The 18,359-nt window shown below is 38.8% G+C and overlaps 1 protein-coding gene across 3 annotated transcripts in view; it reads right to left on the bottom strand.

The window, feature by feature from the left end:
• The window catches only part of Dlg2 (discs large MAGUK scaffold protein 2), a 2,085,086-nt gene that overhangs the window by 942,396 nt on the left and 1,124,331 nt on the right, over window positions 1-18,359 (bottom strand). The window contains exon 1 of one of the 3 annotated variants that reach the window (XM_042686517.1): window positions 14,469-14,546. The exons of the other annotated variants lie outside the window; for them this stretch is intronic. Coding sequence (XP_042542451.1) covers window positions 14,469-14,546 — 78 coding nt within the window. Of the gene's footprint in view, window positions 1-14,468; window positions 14,547-18,359 lie in introns of those variants that run through there. 3 annotated transcript variants of the gene reach the window in all.

Below are 18,359 nucleotides of genomic sequence, written 5' to 3'. Positions count from 1 at the left end.
CATCTTATCTGATCATATATATATATAAGCTTTTGACCTTTTCTACGTGTCCCAGACATATACTAGTTATTGCAAATAAGGGAAACCATGGGAACTATGTTTCTTTGGGCCTGGCTTACTTCACTTAATATAATTTTTTCCATTTCCTATCAAATGGGGTGATGGTTCAGTGTTTTGTTATTCCCCTTCTCCTCCCTAAATTGGACAAATGCATATACAAGATGCAGGGTACAAAACAGGAGATATACCATAGGGGGAAGAACATACAAAGGAAACAGAACAATCACATAGTACATTGAAAACAACAACAACAAAGCAGATCTGCTTGTGTCCATATCTTTGGGCTCTTTTTGCTTAGCATCATCTTATATGGTCATATGTACATAGCTTTTGAGCTTTTCTGCTCATTAGATAAAAGTATCCTAGATGTATTCTAACTATTTCAAATGAGAGAAATCATGTGGGGGGCAACAATAGAGGAAAAGAATGAACTGGTGTGTAGAGGGTCTAATGAGAGCCTCTTTTTTTCCAAAAGTTGGGAGTTGGTGTTAATATGCTTCATTATATATAGCGGATAAATGGGATAGCATTAAACTGCAGAGCTTCTGCACAACAACCAACATAGCTAGCAAGATCAATAGAAAGCCCATGGATTGGGAGAGGATCTTTACTAGCCATACAACAGACAAGGGTCTTATATCTAAAATATACCAACAGCTCAAGAAATTAAATTCCTCCAAACAACCCCCCAAAGAAACAACCACCCCATTAAAAAGTGGGCTAAAGACCTTAAGAGAGACCTTTCTGAAAATGAAATATGAATGGCCAAGAGACACATGAAGAATTGCTCAACATCTCTGGTTATAAAATAAATGCAACTCAAAACAACATTGAGGGCTGGGAAGGTGGCTCAGTGGTAGAGCACTTGCCTTGCATGTATGAGGCCCTGGGTTCGATTCCTCAGCACCACATAAGCAAAAAGAAAAAAACCGGGGGGCTGGGAAGGTGGCTCAGTGGTAAAGCGCTTGCCTTGCATGCATAAGGCCCTGGGTTTGATTCCTAAGCACCACATAAGCAGAAAAAAAAAAAAAAGCTGGAAGTGGTGCAGTGGCTCATGAGCGCTAGCATTGAGCTGAAGAGCTGAGGGACAACGCCCCGGCCTAGAGATCAGGCCCACGACCAGACCCCACCCCCCCAAAAAAAAGCCAGAAGTGGTGCTGTGGCTCAAGTGGTAGAGTGCTATCCTTGAGCTGAAGAGCTGAGGGACAGCACCCAGGCCCAAAGTTCAGGCCCCACAACCGGACCCAAAATAAAATAAAATAAAATAAAAAAACATTGAACCAGGGTGCCAGTAGCTCATGTTTGAAATCCTAGCTACTCAAGAGGCTGAGATCTGACGATCATGGTTCAAAGCCAGCCTGCGCAAGAAAGGCCAGTCTTGTCTCCAATAACCCAATAGAAAACTGGATGTAGTGCTGTCGCTCAAGTGGTAGAAGCTAGCCTTGAGCTGAAGAGCTCAGGGACAGCACCCAGGCCCAGAGTTCAAGCCCCATGACCAACAAAAAATTAAATAAATAAAAAGTAAAAAACAACATTGAGATTCCACCTTATACCATCAGAATGTCCATAATCAAGAAATCTGACAAAAACAGATGCTGGCAGGGATGTGACCAAAGAGGAACGTTACTGCACTATTGGTGAAAGTGAAAACTTGTTCAACCACTCTAGAAAGCAGTGTGGATGTTCCTCAAAAAACTACACATAGAACTCTCCTATGACCCAGCAATCCCACTTATGAGAATCTACCCAAAAGTTCACAAACAAGGCCACACTAAACTCACCAGTATGACGATGTTCATCGCAGCATTATTTACCATGGCCAAGATATGGAACCAACCCAAATGCCCCTTGGTAGATGAATTATCAAGAATATATGGTACATACACACAATAGAATTCTATGCTTCCATCAGAAAGAATAACATTGTTCCATTCATAAGAAAATGGAAAGACTTGGAAAAATTACATTATATGAAGTAAGCCAGACCCAAAGAAAAGCAGGTCATATGATCTCCCTCATCTGTAAGAACTAGGACATATACAGAGGATCTCAAGATCCCAAATGCGTAGTACATAAGACTATATATAGCTAATAATGTTTTGACTGAACAAGGATATAAAGTTGACCACAAAGACTCTCTCATCAGTGATATTTCATTCTGGATTAGATTTGCCAATCAAAAATTCAAAAGAGGATAGTTGGCACCTGAACACTCTTTTTTTTGCCCCTAATTTCATCATTGGTGAGGGCAGGCTAAATCCCCATGTCAGTTACTATCATTGTCAATGTTGTTTTGCATTTGATTCTTAATTTAATAAATGCTAAGGAACAGTTTAATTAGCTGAAACCTAAATTGTCATAATTAATTTACTAGGTACATTACAATACCTTGTAAAACATTTATGTTGCAGTAAATGGAGTACTCATTTTCCAGCAGTCACATGGCATTGTTAATTTACTACACAACAAAATATTCAATTACTGATCCTAGTAAAGCTAAAGGTATTCAGCTGAAATTTAATTGCATTACTTGCAGAGTGATGTTTAACGCCATTAATTCAGATATTATAAAATCTTACCAAAGGCATAATGGAAGTTGAAGCAATCAAAAGTACTTCTGAAACATTTTTAGAATAGTTGCAACAGGTAATGAAACTTCTGTTTTAATAAGATGCCAGCACTTATAATGGCATTGTTAAGTGGGAAAGGTCTGAACCTTTTAACATTAAGATTCATTTTTAAGTGGTTATGGAGTATCCATTTTAGATGGTGACAATTCTAGAAAGAGCCACTGGTGATGGTTGTACAATATTACAGGTATATTTAATGTACATTGTATATATATATATATATATATATGTATATATATATATTATCACAATAACAAGAGTATAGTCAGGTTTGATCACTAAGTGGTATTTGTATTATTTGTAGCACTGGTGTATTCAATAGTTCAGCATAAACTGAATTGTATCCACGTTCTGATTTTCATTTGACCATTGTAATGGATGGGTTATAGGGTAAATTCCCTACCAACACACTTTTCTCATTTCAATGTAGGAGATGGCCTATTTAGGAAAGATTTGTCCTTTACTGTGTTTATCATGGAAATGTATATAACCCAAGAATATAGTGAATTCATTATTGGTTTATTATCTTCCTTGTCTACTTAAACTGGAATGTGTTCCTTTAGTTCTGAATAGGCCCTGCTTACCATCACACTGCAGTGTCCCAGAGTACAAGGTGCCTATAGAATGGATACATTTACGGATTTTTGAGATAATGTCTTCAAATTATTTTAAATTAATGCCCATTTTCTTTAAATGCTACTTCAGAAAGTATGCAATTTGCTCAACTAGTGCTAAGCTGTATAAATTATAAATAAGTATAATATAAAAAGAGATGTAATATTTATCCACCAATGCAGAATGTTAATGAGAGATGCAGAAGTAAGCTGTCTTCTGACAGCTTTGATTTTTTTCATATCCGTTGATCATTCTCTAAAAGTGCAGGAACATAGGAAGCATCTGCATCACAAACATAGAGATCAATAGATCAATTCCTTCGAAAAAGCAGCACTGATGCTCAAGGGTGACACACGTTCATGATACTAATTGGAGGCCCTGTCTCTACTTCCTCCAGGGATGTTCTCTTTGGGAGATAACCAAGCTAGACACCTGGAATAGAGGATTGATATTTGCCATGACTCAGCAACCAAATGTTAATTAGCCTAGCATCATTGGTGAGATCAGCTATTAAAGCAGAATCACCTTCAAAAAAATTCTCTCAGTGGAACTTGGGATTGCTACATTAGGGCAACAGTTTATTTCCCAGGCATGCTGATGATGTGGAACATGGGCTGAAGAGATTGTTCAGAGTCCTCCTAGTCAAATTTAGAATCAAAGTATGAGATGGAAGGATTTGCCAATTATTGGAAAGTTCCACTAAATTATACTTACTCCAAAAATCTCCTTTATTTAAATTGCCTATGAAATTATGTCTTTACAAGCCTTTAGATGATACTAATTATATCATACATACTCTCTTAATCCTCATAACAACCCTGTGAGATTTGTACTATCAGTTTCATTTTATAGATGAAGAAGCCAGAATTAATTTGCTCAAAGTCCAATATTTGTAAGTGATGGTATTAGAATTGAAAGCAAGAAGTATAAATCCCAAATTATGTTCTTAAATATGTCATTCATCTATCTCAATAAATTTTACTAGAAGTAAGGAAGATTTAAAAATAAGGACAAACCAGGACAAAGTACAAGCTGGGAGTGGTAGCTCATACCTTTAATCCTAGCTACTTGGGAAATGATGGTCAGGAAGATCCCAGGCAAAAAGTTGGTGAGACCTCATGTCAACCAATAAATAACTGCATGTAGCAGCATACAACTGTCATTCCATCTATGCACGAAGTTTAAATAGGAGAATTTCAGTCCAGGGGGGTCTGGGCACAAAGCAAGATCCTATTTGAAAAGTACCCAAAGCAAAAATGTGGACACTACAGATGTCCGCATTTGCTACGTACACACATAATCAGATCAGGTGTATTATACTGTAATCCTGAAAAGAGAGCTCTGTGAATTAGCTATATACTGGATTAATCAGACCTGGCTTAATCAGACCTGATCCCACAGCTCAAGAATGCTAAGGTTTATCAAGAAAGCCAAGTTGGTCTGGACAAGGCAAAAGAAATAAAAGGGAAAGACTCCCACCTTGCTTAGATAGGAACAACGGCACCAAGCTGGCTCAGAGTTTGCTTAAGTTGAATATTTTCCCCCACTTTATACTTACATTTCTTCAGTGTAGGGACTGTGGGTGGCTTAACCCTTTCTGCATCTTTCATTTATCCAAGCACAGTATTATTAATAGCAATAAGCAAGTAACTTTTGATTGGACACAAAGGGGCAAATGAATATTTGCTGAATGTTAACTGACTTCCAAGGCCATGGATAACTAATTTACTTGAATTTTATTGTCCTAGTGTTGACCTGAAAATACTGGGAAAAATGTATGTATATGACTTTGAAACTGTTCAGGACAATCACATAGGTGAGCTGTAAGAAACTAGGGTACAAAAAAGCATAAATTAATCTGTAATGTATTTAAATTTTCTTCCTAAAAGGCAGGAGTAGTTCATAACTGTCAACATGCACCACCTCATCAACTACATTTTATTCTGCTTTTATCAGAAGGTTCACTGGTGAAATGACTTGATACTAAAAGAAATTCATATTTGTGTACCACACAAATAAGCTCTTGTGAATTCTAGAGACATAAAGGAACAAAAACCCAACTTTAATAAAATAATGGATCACATTTGAATTAAACATGATATTCAATGTGTTACACTTGGGAAGTTAACAAAATGTTATGTGCTGAGAGAGTAAAAACGTCATATAAATCTATGCCCTTTATAAATTAAATCTGAAAATGTTAAAAATGGTTATAACAATGAAATGGATTACTTATTGAATAAAAATGGAAAAGAGAAACAGATTAGTGATGATCATGGATTCTCAATATCCCCAAATTGTGCATCCTAGAACAGAAGTAATAAACATGGTTATTTCTAAGAAATAGATCTGAAGTGCCTCCATTCAATTCACAGCAGGAATAGCCAAAGTTGCAATTAGTGCAACCACTGGGGTAGAATTGTTTTCCAAATATCATCCTGTTGTAGGGCTTATTATTACTTTTTTTTGGAAGCAGGTCTCTGAAGTCATTGGACCAATTATTTACTGAAAATGTTATATATATTATCAGTATCACCATCCAAAAGTATACGCACAACTAGTAATACAATAAAATGAAAGAAATATAGCAGCTGCTGTTTATCTAAGTCCATAGGGGTAGTACTTGAAAGTCTTTGGGATTTGAATAGGAAACAAATACAGGGATAGTGGTGGATCGAGCTAGTGAGGATGATGCTCTGGAATCTGGAATATATGAGTACAAATCCCTAAAACTTGTCGGGAAGCACTGGGAGAAAGTGGGTAAAATTTTTTAATTTTTTTTTAAAAACTTGTCAAATACTTCCTGGGGATGAGCTTACTCATTTGAAAGAAATGGGAAACAGTAGTGCACCATGGCTGAGAATGTATGCTTAAGTTTAGATTGCCTAGGTTCAAATCCTGCCACGAGACCAAGCTAATATGTATCTTCAAACATATTAATTGACTTAAATGCACTTCGCTGTAAAATTGTAGATATAACAGTGTTGAACACACAGGGTAGTAAAAACTGGCTGAGTTAGAACATGTAGAGTCTTAACAGTGAATAGCTATAGTAAACATTGCCTTAATGCTCACTGCAAAACGAAGACCACGTCAGTTCTGAAATCCAGTGGGATATTGAATGGAACTTATCTCTCTCTCTTCTTTTCCCAGGACTTAAAACTACAGAGGTGATATATTACATTTACCAGCTGGAAGATGAGCACCTTGAGTCATTCAGCACATATCACTTAACTCCAAATGAGAAGTGACAGAACTAGACTGACATTTAGAGAATCCTTCTCTCTCAGAAATGGTGCTGTGGATTTTGAGAGAGGGATAGTGTGGGAAATGCATAGCTGGGGCCATGGTTGTAACAGTAATCTAGAAGTGATTTGGAAGGGCTGGAGGGATAGCACAGTTGGAGAATTCCTGCCTCATAAACTCAAGGCCCCAGGTTCAAACCTTAGCAATAAACCTTAAACAATAAAATATAAAATACAAATGATTTTTAAGAAGGAAATTAACAACCTTTACTTATTAAGGAAAGAGTATGGGTTTTTTTTCTCATTTTCCCATCTAAATAGCAACAGAGATATAAGTACACACCTTTTAATTCTATAAAAACAGGATGAGGTATAAGGTCCATTCTGATCTCCAAGGGAGTTGTAGAGCAAGAAGTTATGAAAAAGCTGCTTTTGTAGAGTATCAAATGTATAGATAGGAGAAAGGAAAAAGGGGAGGGAGAAATGAAAAGGGGGAAGAAAAATAAGAAGGGAGGGAGGGACAAACCGAGGGAAGGCTTGAGCTTCAACATATGAATTTTGTGTAGAGACCTAATTCAATCTATAGCTGGTAGGTTGAGGAATTTCTACAAAATTAGATTTTTAGATTAAGAGAATTTAAGCAATAAACAATGCTCAAATATAACCTGCATTCTTATGACTTATGGGAAAAACAGCTGGAAAATGATCTAGTTCACATGGCGTTGTTGGTGTTCAGTCTATTGGCTATTGTTTGTTTCGCTCCAGTGTTAGTGGTATGGAGAGTGACAAAGGAAGAGAACTGGAACCTTCAACACTACTTCAAGTGCCTTCAATTCTCTCTGTCTTCAAAGAAAGAACCCCTGAGTATCTTTGCTCCCACTTTGAAAGTGGGTAGATTTTCCATTATATTCTCCTAACTAATAGCGAAGGAAGTTCTAGGCCTTTTGTGCATAGTCTTTTGACAGATTTTTTTTTTCTTAGCTTGTCCTATTGTGAGGTTTTGTGCTAGGTGCTAGGAGTATAAAGCCAAATGAGTGCACATCCTTCCTTCAAGGTCTCTATAGTCCTATAGCAAATCGATGTCTCAATCAAAGAATGGTAGACTTAGAAGAAACCTGATTGCAGATGAACAGATTTAGCCAAGGAGATACACTTAGTGAGGACAGAGCCAATTAATTAATACTCAGGCCCACAGACCCTAAACCTAGTGTTGATTCCTGTACTTGATATGGCTCAGGGTTCCAACCAATTAAATCATCCAACTAGAGTTCATATAGAATCTCCAGTACTAGGAGTCCTGAGTGAATATGACAGAATTTATAATGGATTAATCATTTAATTAAAGATGCAGCTATTTATTTGAAGAGTTGAGATTATTATGTGCAAAAAATCTAGATTAAGACATGTAGATTATTTGATTATAAATTTATTCCTACAGTTATAATTATTGTTAAAATAATCTTGCTGAATGAGGGGTTCTCCTTTTATGTATATTATTCAAAGATCTAGGACAAGAAAGTCTGTTGTGAGCCGGGCGCTGGTGGCTCACGCCTGTAATCCTAGCTACTCAGGAGGCTGAGATCTGAGGATCGCGGTTCAAAGCCAGTCCGGGCAGGAGAGACCGTGAGACTCCTATCTCCAATAAACCACCAGAAAACCGGAAGTGGCGCTATAGCTCAAGTGGTAGAGCGCTCGCCTTGAGCTGAAGAGCTGAGGGACAATGCCCGGGCCCAGAGTTCAAGCCCCACGACCAACAAAAAAAAAAAAAGAAAGTCTGTTGTGAAATTAAAGAAAAAATGATTTTGCCATTGAACAGAAATTGTCAGGATATTTAGTTTCTGAAGCAGCTCTAGTGAGAAATTAGGCCCTCTTTAGACACTCCATAAGAGGCTGCAATCCAAGAATGGGACAAAGAAGAACTATGGTCTAAATGGTTACCATCATAGGCTGTGGATTCAGTCTTCTACTGAATTACGAACCCTAATTACTTTTCTGGCACTTATGATCTGACCAATTCCCCCAACATCTCATTCTTAGTTTCCTCATCTACAAAATGGGGTGAGTAAGAGGGTTAACGCAGAAGGTTGTTATGAGGATTATACGTGATGATACATGCAAAGCACATGGCCTAGTGTTGGACTAAATGCTCAAAAGTCATTACTGTAATTAACACGTGGACAGTGGTTGTGTAGCCTGCGCTCCTGCCGTCCAGCCTACTTTCCCCACCCCCTTCCATTGGCTATTCCTCTGACCCCGTCTTTTTCCTGCTTCTCTTTCTGACCCCGTAACACCTGCCTTGTGCTCTGTCACAGTGGACAGCAGTTCAGGGGCCTGAGAGCAGATGCTGCTGCCCATTTTGCTGCCAGGTTCACCTTCCAGGTGACAAGCGAGAACTGCAGGAATGCACTCAGCCTGGACCAGCACCTGTCCTCTTTGTCACCATGGCTAGGCTGTCACCGGTGCTGAGTCATGCTGCTGCTCCCCAGTGAGGAGTTTGCAGAGGCTCAGAAGACTCTGAGAAATGGACATGAGAGGGCAACCACACATCCCTCTTCAGGTCAGACTTCTCTTCAACCTACCACGAGGCAGAAATAGGCACAGGGAGGGCCTACTATTTACCAACGATGGACAAATCTTCCATAACAGGACAGGCCTGCTAATGCCTATGCTAAAATTTCTGATATTGCGTTTAAAGTCACTTTTTAATATTTGTTTTTCATAGGGATAATAAATTAGGTACCTAATTATAAATCTACCTGATTTTACTGAATTTATATATACATATATATGTACATGTTATACTATATATATATATATATACATATATATATATATATATAGTGACAGTCTAGAATCTGTGAAATGGGACATATTAATCATATTCCATGCATTTTGAACCCTAGAATTCTAGTAAGCAAGATTGAACAGTCCTTTGTTTCAAGGAATCTGAGCCTTCATTACAGCCAATATTGCTGTAGAGACTGATGGAGGATCCAACCATCTGAGATGACGGTGACATCATCACAGGTTGAATTAATAAGGGTTAGGGGCTACGCTGTTTTCAACAATTTAGCTGAATGGATCAAGCAAAAACCTAAAAGCTGAAGAAAGCATCAATTATTCAAGAGTTTGAAGTTTGAAAATTTGGACTTAGATGCTCAGTGCAAATGGGTAAGATATGTAGAGAAGGGCTAGCGGAGCTTCTAAAGCAAAGCATATATCGTCATACTATGTAGTGTGAACTATATCTTAGAGAAGTTGGAGAGTGGCTGAAGCATAGATGTTACTTCCATTTGACAGATGAGAGCATTAAGGTCAGAATAGTCAGTCACAGGTTTCAGGAGGGTTAGCATAATGTAGATGGAGCTTAATACCTTCCTATAAATCCTCATTTTAAACACAATGTTCTTTATGCTATTTCAGGATTGCCAACAGGTTAATTCTCTCTTCTGGACCATAGTGTCTTTAAATACATTAAGGGTTGTGGTGAATTTCAGTTATGTGAAGCTAATGTGTCAGGTTTAGATGAAAAGTAAAGAAGTTATAGTATGTTGGTTTTTGGAAAAATTCTCCAAGGTAAATATGGCCTATGTCAGGACATATGGAATGAGTTTTGTCACTCAAGGGTTATACTTTACTGCTAAACTCATCAACACTTGTGTCTATTCAATGACAAATATTGATACCAGCTTTTCCCTACAAGCATCATGCACATGCCTTCCACTGCATGCTCACAAGACAATTATACAAATACAAAAATGAAAATGAAAATAAAGATAATAGATTGCTGATAAAGACTGAATGTTTGCAGCTTCAAGTACTTTATTACTCTTATTGTAACACTTGAAATAGCATTTTTTTGCCGGTCGTAGGGCTTGAACTCTGGGCCTGGACACTGTTCCTGAGCTATTCAGCTCAAGGCTAGCACTCTACCACTTGGGGCCACAGCACCACTTCCAGTTTTCTGGTGGTTTATTGGAGATAAGAGTCTCATGGACTTTCCTGTCCTGGCTGTCTTTGAACTGAGATCCTCAGATCTCAGCCTCCTGAGTAGCTAAGATTACAGGAATGAGCCACCAATGCCTGGCTTGAAACAACATTTTTAATTCATTGTAAAACTCCTTCCGCTAGCTTTTTAGAGTAATACAATCTGGAGATGGATGAAATTAAGCAACTTAAGGTAAAAACTGACGAAAGGCATATAAGTAGAACACTAACTACTGTATTATATAGAGAGGGTCAAAAAATGGAAGAAGGAATATCTGTCTGAATGAAAGTGTTCTATGGTAGCCACGTAGTCTTGGTTTCATATTAGCAGTTTTAAAAAAGATTTTGTCACAGAATTTGCTGGTATGAACAAACTATCTTTATAATGAAAAAGTAATAGCCTCTTGCTTTTCTTTTTTAGATGAAAGATTGAATTCGACAAGAAATGTACTCATTACCTTACATGTGTAACTGTAACCCTTCGGTACATCACCTTGACAACAAAATTAAATTAAAAAAGTGAATTACCTAACATTTTTTACTCTCGCTAAAAAGAAACTACACATACAATTGTCAAGAAAGTAGGTCTTTTTTGATGGAAGTTATATTTGGATTCTATAGGGAAACTTAATGAGTACAAATGCCAATGTGTAGGCTGTAAGGATGTTGCAAGATTTTTATAAGGAATACAGATTCCAAGACAATAGTATGCTATTTTACCGAGCCCGAGAGGACAAATAGTTGAAAATCTAATAATAGGACAGACAGCTCTTGGTTTATGATGGGATTGGCATAGTTTTATTGAAATAAGGTAGTTGAGTTACACAACAGAAACTTGGGTTCTATAAAAGAGACAACATTAGCAGGAATGTCTAACTTTGTCCATAAAAGACCATGTTAGAGGATTCCAGAGAATTATTAGTGGATATACTTCTGAAATTGTTTGAATGTTGACTTGGGTTCAAATCCCACCACTGACATCTACTACTAGTCCTATGACCTTGGGCTAACTGCTCTTCTTTCTAGTATTCAAGAAAAATAATTTATAACTAATAAGATTACCATAAAGACTAAATTAAATGCTATACTTAATGAAGTGATATAAAATATATGTGAAGAGATGCTATGGTTTATATTGTTGTTGTTATCATTATGATCAATATTATACAATGTTACTGGTACTGTTGATAGCAGCTAAGGTAAAAACTGTAGATCAGGCAACTAAAAGTAAGGCATACTATGTGTTTAAGATGGTATTCAGGCTTGCACATTCCCAATTAGCTTTTCAATTAACCTCAGCCTTGAGGAAAATACTTGCCAGACCATTCCTGAATGTTAAATTAACACCAAAGGGCTATGCTGGGTGCAAGTTGTTTCAGCAAAATAGAAAAGAAAAAGAAAAAAACAAAAGCATTGATACATGGTACTAGAATATTACAACCATGTTCTACAATACAGGATAATTCCCTTAAATGCTAACCTACAGTCTGAATCTTTCAATAGTTATTTCACTGTTCAATATACTAGTCATTTTCGAATGAAAACTTCATAATAATCTTATTTTATGCCTCTTCCTTCATTTCAGGATAAGCCATGGCAACCTTTCTATAGCATCATTTTTTAACCCGCCCCCCACATTTGCAATGATGTAGATTTTGGTTTTTATAGGTAAGCTTTATCTCCTTTTATTCAGCTTGTATTATGTGTATTATTATTTGCTGATTGTCCTCTCACAGAATGCTACTAAATTCTTATCTAAAAATATTAACTCACAATAGTTGGATAAAGTATGCCAGGTACCGAGAATAAGTAATTTCCATTCATTAAGTATTGACTGAGTAGCTACATTTATCAAGAGAGCACACCTTTTCATTTATTCCAGGAACTCTATAAATACAAATTCCTGGGGGGGAAAAAAGATGCTATTTTCATGTTGATTATCAATACCTTGTGTTCAAAGTTAACTCCTCCCAGCCCTCTTGGCTAACACAGAACATTAGAGCAAATAGTATTTTCTTTGGTCTTTATCATTCTAATAGCAAAACTTTGATTCTTAGGAGCTAATTTCCTGATGTGAATGCATCTTACACGGTGAGTAAGATAAAGAAAGAATTTAAACCCCTAACTTCACACTTGGTTTCTTCTTGACTGCTCTAAGCATTAGCCATGAGAGAAATGAATGGAAAGTTCTGGAGGCCCCTTGCCAGCTTCTTCCCATGCCCAAGAAGTAGCAGCCCTTGTCACCTACTTGGATTAATGACCTTTCAAGTTCTGTACGCTGAATTCCATAGAGCTGCTATTACCCACATTCAGGCCTGAGCCTGGATGAACCAGCAATGGAAGATAGAACTTTTCTTTGCATATTAATTTGGCAGAAGGAATTATCTCCCAGTAGCTTTCAGAGCAAGTTGTGATTCCTGATACTCCTGCCTTCTCTATAACCTATAATTTTTATAGGAAGGGGCACTTTTTCAAAGCATGCGCTCTAAGAAAAGATATACTCACAAGTCTGTTTCCTTAAAAATTGCTTAAGAAGCAAAAAGTCCCCTTATACCAGCTGTACAATACATATAGTACAAGAATGCGATAGGTTTGAGTCTTTTTTCTGGGACATATACAATGGAGAGGAAACCAATTTTACCCCAACTCTTGTTTCCTTCTCCTCCACCAATACTAAGCTGCTCATCCTTTTACCAGGCTCAGAGATCTGTCCATTCTAAAGAGGTTAAAGTGAGAACTCTAATGATATTTCTCTCTTCTCACATTTCAAGGCTATCTTGGTCTATCACTATTCTTGTTTATTTTACCAACATTCCTGCTCTGAAAGAAAGAACAGCAGCAAGTTCAAGCAAAGGCATCTTGGTAGTTGAAACGCAGGACTGTTCCACAAACCCAGACAGCCATCCCTGGAACAACCTCACAAGTATTTATAAGGCTAGGAGAAGAAGAACATGCTAAAAATCATATCTTTAGGACAGTATGGAAAAAATTCAGTTTCCCAAGATTTTTGTTACCTCTGGAAGTTTCCCTGATATGCATCAAATTGAATACTGGTTTCCTCAAAAAGTGTTTAGCCAATACCTTTGACAGCACTGGCCATATAAGAAATGGGAACCATAATCTTCTCTTATAACTGAAGCTTGTAATATATCTCAAGACTTACAATTCATTTTGATTTCTTAGAGAAGCACAACCAAGAAGGCAAGTCTAGACAATCCTCTAGAAACAACTAGCCACCCCAAATAAAATAGATGTGAAGCCATCCTCTAAATGGCTATGACCACCTCAGTTATGAATATAATTCCTGCCCACTGTAAGCACTTTTGTTGATCATATATATATATATATATATATATATATATATCAAGTACCCCCCCCCCCACACACACACACATACACACCCGGCCAGTGAGGTGTGGTCAATGTTACTGAAAGTCTCAAATATGTGTTCTTCAGGCACAGGCTAGATAGAACACAGGTACTATAGAAAGGCTCAGGTATTTACACTGTCCTCTTCATATCCAAAGATCACAGTCATAAAAATAATGCAGCACAGCAACAAGTTTACTAGAGAGCTCCCTAAACAAGCAAAAATATTAAAACTGCTCGATTGCTTGCATCCTATGTCATTGAAAGGAATACCAAGATTCTGTGGAGATATTCTATCAACTGATGGTGTTTTTTTTTTTTTGACCAAACATTCTGAGCAGCCAAAGATCCCTCTTAACCCTAAACGCTTCCGTTCCTAGCAGGATCGGGCTTTAAGAGTTATCCTTTCCGAAGTGCCAGGGACCACATCCCAGTGACAGGCAGCTTCTGGTCCCAGGCGAATAACGCTGCGTCTCTCAGCCCCACAGTCCAGGGCGGGCAGTTAGGCAGATCCGAAAGGCAGTTTTCACCACACCGCCCCCCACCCCTCCCCAGTCCATACCTTCTCAGATTTCGCCTTCCTAGCGTTGTGCACGAACCTGCGCCCCAGCTTCTTGGCATACCAGATCGAGGCGAACATAGCGATGCCAGTGGATAGATTCACAAAGAAAGCAGCTTGCACAATCAACTTCCCACCTCGGTTCGGGAGCCCAGCGGAGAATCAGGCTGGAGCTGTCACTCGCAGGCTGTTGCTTTCTCAGTTCCTCTCATGCTGGTTAGCTGAGGGAGAGGGTGGGAGGAGGGAGGGCTGGGGGGGTGGGGGGGGGCGGGTGGGGGAGGCAGTCCTGTTTGGCCAGGCTTGCAGGTATATTTACATCCTGCCAGCAGGAGGTAGGTCCGGGTGAGGCGGGAGAGGATGTCTTCCCAACCAGCTCACACACATTCCAGTTGGCTAAGTGTGTGTCTGCGGATCTTCTTCGGCACTGCCGCCACACCAAACTCCATGCGTGTCAGGAGGGAAGGAAGCTGCAGTCTACTCCGATCCGAAGGGCAGCTCACCTTCCTCTCCAGGCTCGTGCAGGCGGATGCCAGGCGCGCTTGGCTTCCCTCTGTCTTCACAGACCTGGCCACGCGTAGATGGATCCACAAGCAGCCTCACAGGTAAACCAGCCAAACGCGAGCTGCTGCCAGGCATCAGGAAAGAGAGGCAGGGCCGCCATGGACCTGGACCTCTAAAAGCGCCAAACAGGTGTCCCCTGGAGTCCAACACCCGCCCAGATCCTCCAAGGTAACTCTTGGCATGGCTGCAAATGTAAGCATCCTCCTTCCCGCCCCCTCCTCTCCCCCACCCCCAACTTCAGTTTATTTTTGGTCCAAGGAAAAGTTATCTCTGTGCCCACCAGTCAGCTTTAAGCACAGCTTACCAGAAAAAAAGAAAATTTATTTCTTTAGAGAATGACCTGGGACAAAGTAAGCACGACCAAGTGTCCCTCTAAAGGCGCTAGGGAAGGTCCTTAGTTTTCTGTCATGCCTTTCCCCTCTGAAAGAACTGAAGCTTCTTTATGTAGCATAGATGTCCTGCACAAGGTCTGAGGTATGGAAATCTGTGTAAAGCTATCTTCACACTAAACCATGCCCCCCCCCCCCAGAGTTATGACAGCTTAGCGTGTTGTTTGACGAATTCCCCCATTGATTCTAACATGAGGTATTTCCAATTTCAATGACCTTATTGAAGTATAGACGATCAAGTAAGGGACTTTTAAGGTAGAGTCCATTTTTAGAGACACATTTCCTCCAATGAGAAAGAATGGTTAAGCCCTTTGACAATTCTACTGAAGGACAAAAAATAAAACTGCTCCAGTTCATGAGGAAATCCTGCCTTCTGGTGACACACCAACTAGACTCAGGCTAGTAAATGTCTTCTAGCTGATCTAGTCCTATGAGCACATATGAGTCAAACCATGTCGACAGACAGGTTAACACTTGGAAGAGAACTCTCTCCTCTCAACTAAGTCACAGATCAGCAGGAAATCCAGGGGAAACAGATGAAGTCTATTCTTCCAGAAGCTGAAACCTATGTCAACTGCAAAAGGGTATTTTGAAGTGCTTTGGCTACTTCAGAGACCACAGAGGATAGAATGGCACAGGGTGGGACCTTGTAGGACAGGCCGATGTCACACAAGTTACTAAGGTAACCCTGTGCCTAAGTCAGTGTCAGTGCTTAGCACATGTATTCAATTGTTGGTTATTTAAAAAACAAACAAAAATAAACACTTTGGTTTCTGTCCCTAACTTTGCTTTATACTTATTTCCTTGTCCTCTCTGGGTTTGATTTGCCTTATCTGAAAATTAATTGGGTACATGACTTTTGAGGCCCATTTCTGTTTTATAAGGCAGGGTAGACCTTTATGTGAGTACTGAATAGAAATCTCAAGTACCCACTGGGTACCCAGGCTGTGATGGGATGATTTAGTGTTCTGAAAGAGCCAATGGTTTGGTTAGCACCCTTGGGGTAGCGCAGCTTCCTCTAACCTTCTTTGGCATGCCTACCTACCACCTAGGGTTAGATTTTGCCATTAGCTGTTTCTTTTGCTTTATTTTCTCACTTTCTGCAAGCACTGGTTTCCTTTCATTCCCTTTTGACATTTCCAGGCAACCCCTGGGCAAAGTTTTCCACATTACATGCTGTACTCTTTGGAAGAAAAGCCCTATAGAAATCCAGCAAATAAATACATGATCATTCCTACTAAGCTTGTAAAGGGTTTCTCAACAGGACCATAGCTTACCCCAAAGTACTGTGACACTTGAACTCTACTTCTGCACACCAATTTGTACAGGCCAGGAGGCAGTTATAAGAGTATTCAATTACAAAATCAAGAACAACTTATAACAGATAGGGGGAGCCGTCTTCCCCAATAAGTAATTATTCTGGGTTGAATATTTTAAGATGGGATCATAATAAAGAATTGAGACAGAAAATATTGAACTCTTAAACCACTGGCATTATACAGTGACTTAAAGAATGGTAACTTACTTTGATGGAATTAGTAGGTCATAAAATAATTTTCACCTTACCTTCATAAATTAAGATTTATGTTTGATCATGTTTATTGATGTTGCTTTTTTTTTTTTTTTTTTTTGGTTGGTCATGGGGCTTGAGCTCTGGGCCTGGGTGCTGTCCCTCAGCTCTTCAGCTCAAGGCGAGCGCTCTACGGCTTGAACCACAGCACCACTTCCAGTTCTTTTCCTAGTGGTTTATTGGAGATAAGAATCTCATGGACTTTCCTGCGCAGGCTGGCTTTGAACTGTGATCCTCAGACCTCAGCCTCCTGAGTCACTATGATTATAGGTGTGAGCCACCGGCGCCCGGCTAGATGTTGCTTTTATGCTGACTCTCTATTGACTTCCTTTACACATCTGACCAAAAGTGTGTTTACCATAGTTGGTCCTATAAACTAAGATTCAACTGGGAAAAACAAACAAACAAACAAAACCAAACCTCCTTTGGACATAAAAAAGGCAGTATGAAGTAGGACACAGTATCATGGCTCATGTTTGCAGCATGTCAATACTTAGCAAAATGTTGGTATAAAGCAGGTTATTTGTCACATGTATCTGTGTCAAAGTAGAAAGAAGTTACAAACTAGGAAAGACTGGAAGATTCAATAGAAGAGTATCTATAGATTTCCAGTCTACAAAAGGTGTTTTGTAGATGGATATAAAGTCAGCTGAATGAAGTCATTAGTATATTTGGATAATGCCTTTCCTGGGTGCTCTGTTGGCAGATGTACCTGCAACAAAGCAGGTAACAGCTGCCTACAGTTAATCCTAATTGTCTCTAACCACTGCTCTCCTGATTGAGATAAATAACATTTGCTGCTTTGTTATGTAAGGAGAACAATTTTTCAGTCATTTTCCATCTGCATAGGATCAGTACCTGGGAAGACACTTTCCTTTCTAATTTTGTTTTTAATACCTCTCCTATGACAGTAGCCTACCAATGTGCAGCTGAGTTTAGATGCAACATTAATCCTTTTAAACAGCTTTGAGTTCATGCCTCAGCACGCACACACTACGTGAGACTCCTCGGAATTCTCAAGCTAAAGGCAAGCCATCAAATATTATCCTACATCTTTCGGCCCAGCATCGAGTGGTTTCCTTTAAAAATCATCAAAATATATCACCCATAATTAAGAGTTAAACCCTAGAATCCAGTATCCATTACTTCAAAAAGCAATCTAAAACCAGTGTAAAATATAGGCCAAAGAAAATTCCTGCTAATATTCCAATAAGTTACTCTACAAAGTCAAACTCTTGTAAGGTTTATTGACCTATTTAATATGATTCTGGGATCTCCTTTTGGGTAACATACTATGATGATATGTGTTTTAAAGAATGTTTCCTATTCTAAATTTAATTATGTATTAATTTATATTTTCCCACTTGACAACTT

This window comes from Dipodomys spectabilis, unplaced genomic scaffold (genome assembly GCF_019054845.1).
Source record: "Dipodomys spectabilis isolate Male_0828 unplaced genomic scaffold, ASM1905484v1 ptg000003l, whole genome shotgun sequence".
Lineage (NCBI taxonomy): Eukaryota > Metazoa > Chordata > Mammalia > Rodentia > Heteromyidae > Dipodomys > Dipodomys spectabilis.
The sequence above is the reverse complement of the archived record's forward strand: the minus strand, read 5'-3'. Positions and strand labels throughout refer to the sequence as shown.